The sequence below is a fragment of the Mastomys coucha genome, chromosome X (genome assembly GCF_008632895.1).
Source record: "Mastomys coucha isolate ucsf_1 chromosome X, UCSF_Mcou_1, whole genome shotgun sequence".
NCBI lineage: Eukaryota > Metazoa > Chordata > Mammalia > Rodentia > Muridae > Mastomys > Mastomys coucha.
The window spans coordinates 103026199-103034722 of NC_045030.1; the positions used below are offsets into that span (position 1 = coordinate 103026199).

The 8524-nt window shown below is 40.3% G+C and overlaps 1 protein-coding gene across 1 annotated transcript in view; it reads left to right on the forward strand.

Moving 5' to 3' along the window:
* The window catches only part of Dmrtc1b (DMRT like family C1B), a 40466-nt gene extending 35555 nt beyond the window's left edge, over window positions 1–4911 (forward strand). Inside the window, exons 3-8 of the mRNA XM_031369512.1 lie at window positions 1285–1442; window positions 1730–1785; window positions 2091–2227; window positions 3021–3081; window positions 3264–3393; window positions 4373–4911. Coding sequence (XP_031225372.1) covers window positions 1285–1442; window positions 1730–1785; window positions 2091–2227; window positions 3021–3081; window positions 3264–3393; window positions 4373–4485 — 655 coding nt within the window. The 3' untranslated portion in view covers window positions 4486–4911. The remainder of the gene's footprint in view (window positions 1–1284; window positions 1443–1729; window positions 1786–2090; window positions 2228–3020; window positions 3082–3263; window positions 3394–4372) is intronic.
* The last annotated feature ends 3613 nt before the right edge of the window (window positions 4912–8524 follow it).

Consider the following 8524-nt stretch of genomic DNA (forward strand, 5'->3'; position numbering starts at 1 on the left):
TCGTAGACATTTGCCAGTGTTGGCTGTGGTCTTCCTTTGAATTCACTGCTGTGTATGTTCTGTCCTAGGGTGACTCCATGCTGTGGCGCTTACCTCCATCTTGTGTACTGATTGTTTATTTCTGGAGTTCCCTCCTGCATCTTTGTCTTCCTCCACATGTCGTTAGCCATTTTGGGTCCTACACAATGCCATCGAACTTTGAGCAATAACTTTTTTTTTGTTGTTAATGATTACAGTGAGTGACAATTCTGACCTTTTGATTTTTTGATTGAAGAATCTCATACTTCCTTTTATTTTAATTTTTTAGACAGATTTTAATACTTTTCTCTAACCAAGTCTTTCAGTGATTGTGGCAATATTCTCAATAGATACCTCCTCTATTGTACTGTTATTGAAGACTGTATTCAAACACTTTGAACATCCAGTTAATTGAATTTTAGTGGGCTTGTGTATACTAAATTTTTCTATTCAGTAACGTTGTACAGCATGTCTTACATTTAGGGGATGACTTTTATCTGGAGTGTGGCTTATTTCCTATATCAACTATTCTGTCACCTTTAAAGAAGATAATCCAGAGGTGTTTTTGTTTGTTTGTTTAGTGGAATGCAATTACCTAAGCAAATTCTTACTGCTCAAAGGACAGAAAATAAGTGCCTGTGGAATGTTCAGCCATACCTAGTTTATCTGTATGATATGCTCCCCTCCCCCCATCACGGCTCAGGCAACTTTTTGAAAGAAGAGGCAGGAAGTTTGTGAGGCCCAAATGTCTGGAAAGACTAGGGCAAAACAGAATGTTCGGCTTGTGACAGGACCACTGTACTTTTGAACTCAAAGCACATAACCAGAAGAATATCAAGCCAGACAATAATTGAGCATGGTTGGGGAAGGGGCTCATGAGTCTCCACACCTAACTAAGGAGTTATAAACAATAGTTAACTTTCGAGCTCAGGGAGAATCTGTTTTCTCTAAAGCTGTGGCCCTGGTCAGTCAGCCATATCCCTATGTATGGCTGCACACCTAGGAGCATGATTTTGAGGCAAGGCAGGGTGACTGGTGCACCTTGGGTGATTCAACTTAGCCCCAACTGAGTAGCAGATTGCTTTGACAACTGTTACAGCCATGGAGTCACCATCCAAAGAAGGCAATAAAATCATTTCTGCCTCTTCATGTCTTGGGCATGTCAAATTTATGCCTTCTTTTCCTGTGTATAGTGTCTGGGAAAGGAGATGATCAGGCTTCTTCCACATGTACCTAACATTAGGTATTAAATCCCCTCTACTTTAGGGAACTACATAAGGCCCCTCCTGCTGTGACTGTCTCCAAGAAGGAGCAGGCTATCCCAATAAAGAGACGCCTGGCTCACAGACATAGAGGGACTATGGCTGCTGCCCCTCCATCGCACATGCACATCAAGAAATTGGCTGTAGAAGAAGGAGTTCTCAGTAAGTGTCTTTCACTAGATGTGGCACCTGAACTTGTAGGAGGAAGCATGAGTTGTTCTGTCACCAGTGCCATCACTGACTTGCATTGTGACTTTCAGCAAGAACTCTCTGGTGTATAAAATAAAATCAGTGTCAGGCACCAAGGATTTACAAGAAATGATTTGCCAAGCATCAGAGAGACGAAAAGATCAGTAATGACTTGACAATTCAGCATGGGTGTGGGATATTTTAGAAAAGGGATGAGGTGGGGAAGAAGTACCAACCAAAATATAACTCTTATTTTACAGCTGGAAAGAACACTGTGCACCAGCTCCAGGCCCAGGTTGACACAGCAACCCAGGAGGTAAGGAGAGTCTATTGCCTAAGGGGGATTTCCTCATCAGCCATTGCCCAGAACCTTTCTACTATATCCCAGAAAGAATTCCCATTTCCAACTATATGGCCTCCTCCTCTCGTGGCACTGGCAAAAACAAGTTCTCCATGGACCTCAGTATTTGCAAATCAAAGAAAAAAGTAACATTGAGTGGCCTTCAAGGTTGCCACAGCTCTGAACTCAATTCTTATTTTCATCTAAAACTATACTCATACTTTAATCTTTCCATTTGCATCTGGGTGCCTGATTCTCATCTTTGATCTCTGCCACCTCAGGAGAGCTCCCAAGGGCCTGTGCTGCTGAGTCAGGTCCCAGAAAAAACATCTGTGTCATATACTCCAGAGACCATGGAGCAACAACTGATGGTGTCCCTTTCTGGAGAGCCTCACGGGCCTTCTGCCATGCCAAGCATGTGAGTACAACAAGAAACATGGAGTGTCCTGAGTTTGGATATTCTAATGTTGTGCTTTGTGCCATGGGAGGGTGACAATAGGAAGATGGAGGTAAAGAAGTAGGGGAAGGAAAAGGTAGCAACTCTGTCAAAGAGGCAAGGACAGAACATTCTCAGATTTCACTTTTTTTTTTTTATTCATGAGGGTCTGGACAATTGACTATTTTTCAAAGTGTGTTGGTGAACATAGTCTATATCTATAGCATTGGAAAGAGGACTAATAGAAGGCCTACTACATAAGAGCCCCTCAAAAGTGATGAGAATGTTATTACTTTTTGACATAGAAAGAAGGTCCTGTTGAAATGTTGGAGTATTATAAGGAGGGCCACAGGGTTTCAGGGAAACATCTAGAGGCCAGCAGAAAAAATTCCTGGGAGTGAATCTGAATCGTTTCATGGCTAGACATGATTGGGTAAAATGGAAGCAGAATCTAGCCACTGAAAAGGGATGCTACTTAGATACCATCAGTCCCTTTCAGACTAAAACACAGACAATGTGATTCATCGTCATCTTCACTGTACCCCTTCAAGGAAAAAGCCAGTACAATTTATTTTCTCAGGGATACAGGTAAAAGAGAGATAGAAAGGAAAATGAGTTTATCAATAGGAAGGGTGTGCCCAGAGTGTGCGGATAAATAAATATCCATGCAATCATTTGGATTTCCAGATCTCTATGTTGGAAGTCTCTGCTACTCTGACTATTGGTAGTAGATTTTCCATTTCTTTTAATCCCTTGGACTCTCCTCTTCTTCCAGGTGTCCAAGCCTGATTCTTCAGCCCTGTGCCACCACTGATCCTATGCTACTGCAGCCACAGGTCCTGCCAAAGACTTGGAATTTAGAACAAGGGGAGGCAACAAGCTTTGTGGGTGGGAACTCCAGTAGACCAAGTGGAGGTGGGGGAGTAGCTGGAAGAAGCTAGGTGCTAAAGGGCCACTTGTCATAGGAGATGACACATATTTCCCTAGTCTTCATTCTCCTGTATCCTTTCTTCTGTAGGGCCCCAGCGCCTCCAACCAGGCTTCAGTTTCTGCTACCTTAGAGTGGCAGGAGATGCTGGAGGCTGCTGAAGCTCTGCTGGCTCTGAAAAATTCCTCTCAGACACGTCACCAGCCCTGTGGCATGCCAGGTGTGTAGGGATATTTGAGAGGTGAGAGGCTATGTGATTAGCTTTTGGTAGTTGGGAATCCAGTGTTGGTGGTTTTAACCAGCTCAGAACCAAACACTCAAGATGCCTTGGGGCCACTCAGTGAATCTTCAGGTTACTACATGCTTTGTTGTAGTATGGTCAGTGTCCTGACATCAAGAAACCGATAGACTGATGTCCCTGAGGTAGCAAAGTCTTACTTCAGGGGAGGCAGCATATCAAATAGAAGGATTAGAACTATGTGTAATGGTTCCCAGTGCATGGTTGTGATTGTGTCCTAGACCACTGTAGACTGAGGAAGACTAAAAGGACAAGCACAGGCAATAAAGGTCTGAAATGGATACTGACTTAGGGTATCCTCATGTAGATACAGAGCCTGGGCAGTCTTACCAGGTTAAATTTGACCAGTGAGTTTCAGTGGCTCCTTCAAACATGAAAGGCTTCATGAGTTCAGAGGAATGTTACATGACTGGGGAGTCTGAGATAAGAGGCTGCACACTGGTGAGACAAAAATATCAAACATGTTTGTGAGTGGGAAGACACTCTGGGTGGATATGCTTGAACAAAAGGCAATTAATGAAGCTGGAGAGATTAATTGTCACTGAGGTCTAGCAAGGAGTTTAATGTAGAGTGGAGCAAACATGTGGGGTGAGGAGATTGCTCAACTCAATAAGGATTGTATCTAGAGACCCCAGATTTGACCAAAAGGGATTACTGGCTGTGACTGAGAGATGTTAGAGCTAAAAACAGCAATAAGGGATTCTGATGGGATGGGTGTATTCCCAGTCTCACTGAAAAATTTGAGATTATGTCTCTCTCTCTCTCTCTCTCTCTCTCTCTCTCTCTCTCTCTCTCTCTCACACACACACACACACACACACACACACACACATAAAGTGAGAGAGCTGAGTGGAGTATCACATATGTGATTTGGCTCTGGACTTTGTCTTTCTGCCTCCAGGTACTGCTGGAGAGAGGGGACTGCAGCTGGCCAACCCCTCTATGCCACCAAGACCTACCAGCTCTGGTTCCCTGCCTTCTGGACATCTGGACTGCATGTCCCTCTTGACCTAAGAACCCAGACTGTGAGGCCTCGCTAGAGCACTGCCTGTTTGATTCCTGTTTCTGAACTTGCAAAATGGCTCCTGTCCAAAGTGCTTAATGTGTTTTTTAAGCATTCAGGTATTTTATAAGCTTTCAGATCCTTTTTATGATGTAGGGCAATTACTTGGCTTTCCTATGTTCTTTACCCCCATCCCTAATTTCTTTGGAAGCTGGGGCTTTTTATGTGTCTTATAAAATGCTTTGTGCAATCTAATATGATCAATCAATCTATCAATGGGGTTCTGAGTGGTATCAAATGCCAGTGTTTCTTTTGTGTGCACTCACTCGCACACATATCTGTGCACTACTGTACTTAAACATGCATGTGGAAACATGAGGATTTTCACATTGCATCTAGATTTGTGTGTTACCAAAAATAAATAATTTTGTAAGGCATTAAGAAGTGTGATTTTTTTATTAAGCGACGTATCAAGGAAGACTACTTTGTTAACCAGTTAGCTCAAATTCAATTCTATTAAAGCATCAAGCAACAGGTTAAAAAGACTAAACATTAGTCACAATGTCTTTCAGAATTTCACATCCCTTTTTTTGGTATCTAAGTCAATATTATTCAGTATTTAATGGACCCCTTTATTCTTGCATGAAGTTCTGTATCCTCTAATAATGTTCAAACTCAATGCACAAATAGAGACCCTACCAGACAGAGAGAAATCTCAACCAGACTTTGTTGGATGCACTCATTCTCCATCTTTCCTTCCATGCCTCTTCTCATTTCATTGCAAATTATTAATAATGTATATCCCTGCTATTCCCTTTTGTCCTGATGCTCTGTTAACCAGAATTCTGATATTCTCCATCTGATGGTGGAAAAATCAACATGAAAAAATAGTTAGGATATTGAGGAAGACTAAAAAACATCTCACTTCTATTTCCTTGACTAGTTTCATGCATAAATGATCTCTAAGTCCTCACTTCCACAGTGACAGATGATTAAAGTCAAGTATTCTTTAAGGAAGAGCCAAGATCCTGCTATATAATGGTATCTTTGACACATGTTGGTCCCATAGCTGAATTAGTCCTGCATTTGTAGTTACCGCCAGGCAATATTTGCAATTCTGAATTCACAGAGCTATGGTGCATGCAATTCTTGTATGGTTATTTTTAACCTTTATTGCTATTTAACATTTATCTGAAATCCATTTAAAATTTATATTCAGATACAGTGTAAAGAAGACATCTGGTTATATAAACACCATATGTTAAACATTTTCTATATAATGATGGTCAAGAATACGTGGACTTCAAGACCTGTGTGAAGTGTGGAGGTTAGTAAAGAAGCCATAGCAATAGGCCATGATAAAAACAAGAAAGAATTCTAGCTATAGCTGTAGGATAATTCCCAAGCATGCATCTCCATGCTCCTATCTCTACTATATATAATATTGAACAACCAGGAGAAATCTGGAATCCTTAGCTCCTGTATGGGGACTGACAGGGTAGATCAGCCTATGGATTCAATGTTCTGGGTTATTTAGCTGCTATATGACAAACTAGTTTCTATCTTGCCTGACTTGAAAGGCTGCAGGAAGTAGGTTGACAGTTGGAAACCACTCATAACAGAAGCCAGAAGCATTTAAGAGCTGCAGGCCTAAAATGTAGGCAACACGGGAACAGGAAACTAGAAAAAGCTATGTAGGTAATTGAACGTCTGGCCCACTGGCAACAGTCTTCCTATACATTAACCTAGAACTCAGGACTAGAAGGGACCTCATGAAAAACTGAAAGAAAACACCAAAACTGTATTTGATAAGTTAAAAAACAACTTTGACAGATGGTCAAAACAATGTTCAGAATAACAACAAAAATGAAGACAGAAGTCAAATTTATAAGACTAGTGTCTGATATTTTTTGGTTTTTATTAGATTACTTTAGTGTATGTGTCAGTGTTTTGCCTGCATGTATGCATATGTTTCACATCCATAATCAGAGCCTGTGGAGCTTCAGAAGATGGCATGGGATCTCCTTTAACTGGAGTTACAGATGTTTGTGAACCACAATTTGATACAAATTTGGAGAATCACTGTACTATTGCTGGGAATTGAGTGTAGGTCAGCTGCAAGAACATGTGCCTTTTCTCCAGCCCCTATGCTTTCTTATTTTAAACCACATTATAAAGCTACAATTATCACACTATTCTGGTATGGGCTTACACAAAGACAAACAATCTAGAAAAATAGCATAGTATGCAGAAATAAATCCTCATCCAAATGGTCAAATGACCTTTGACGAAGGTTCCAAACCCACTAGATGAGAGACATTATTACCTCAATAAGATATATTGGAAAGCCACATGGAAATAATGCAGTTGGCAATTGCATCATCTATAAAATTACCTAAAAAGAATTAAGAAGGCACAAAAAGAAAAAGAAGAGTTACTGAATTTACATCTGTCTGCCTTTTCACAGAACAAGATGAAAGTGAAATATTCCTGCTGCTTTTATATCAGGCCATCTTTGAGTATGGAAACCATTGGTTTGAAAATAATTTAGTTTGTGATTAATTGTGATCAAAATAAACTATTTTAGAATAGTTTTAGATTTACATAATAGTTAATTGTACGGTTAGTCTCTAAATTTGTGTAGTGTTCACACATATCCGTGTATGCTTACTGATCTCTTTGTTGGCAAATGGAAGAATAATTTGAATGATTAATTTAATACCTGTATGAAGCAAGAAGTACAAAACAATATGAGATACATAGCACCTACATATGTGGGTTAAAATCCATACCAATAAGAAATGCACTTTTCATAAGAACGCATACAAATAAAACACTAGAAATGTAAATTCCAGAGCACTTACATACCTGTTAAAGGCGAATAGAGTGGTGAATAATAGGAATCAATGTATAACTAAAGGAAAGGATTGTATTTCACAGTTTGAATAGAACCTTGTGAAACATTTATTATTAATTTTGATTCAATCCTCAAATTTTGAAACCACAGAATCCAAGAAATCAGGCAATAGAAAAATATAGAATTGGAATTCTTCACCAAGCAGCAGATGATGGTATAATGTAGATCATCTTCCCCACTGAGGCAGCCCCCACACAATCACTGCTGAACATGACAACCACCCAGGTAAAGATCTGGCAGAGCTAAACAGTTGGACATTAGGCTCATTCTAGGTATTTGATAAGCAGAATACCTTATAGGGCTTCATGAACCCCCTTGAGGCCAACAAGACAAAGCCTGCCTATGTGCTACTATACAGCAAGGAGCACGGAGAACACAGGCCATTCACTGGATCATCACTGGGAATCTCAGTGGATCTTAAGAACTTTTTCTCAGATGTAATATGAAAGTGATTGTGTAAAGCTGTGGCCCTAAACCTGCAGGAAGCAACAGCTGAACATCTCTGGATGAATTTAAAAGGGAAGCAAACTTTCAATGACATTTATGAGTTGTATTAATTGCTTTTCTCTTGCTATGATAAAACGCCATGACCAAAGTAACTTATAGAAGACAGGGTTTATTTTGGCTTTTGGTTCCAGAGGATTTAAGAGTCTGTCATAGCAGGGAAGCATGGCAGCAAGCAGTTTATGTGACAGCTGGATCAGGAAACTGAGGGCTCACACCTTAATCTTTAAGGAAAAGCAGAGAAAGCAAACTAGAAATGGCCTGAATCTTTATGTTCTCAAATCCTGCTCCCAGTGACATTCGTCTTCTGGCAAGGCCACATCTCCTAAACTACTGAAATAGTGTTACCAACTGGGAACCAAGTTTTCAAATGCCTGAGACTATGGGGAAAATTTTTTATCCAAACCACCACATTCCACTCCCTGGCTCCTATACTTTCATGGATATCTAAGAATGCAAAATGCATTTTGTCCAATTTCAAAGGTCCCATAGTCTCAACACTGTTTAAAAATCTAAAGGCCCTACTGAGACTCGAGGGCAGTTTGTTTTATTTCTACTTATTTTGTTTCCATTTATCCAGAACTAGCCTCAAAACAAGGACAGATCTGCACCCCCTATAAATCATCACT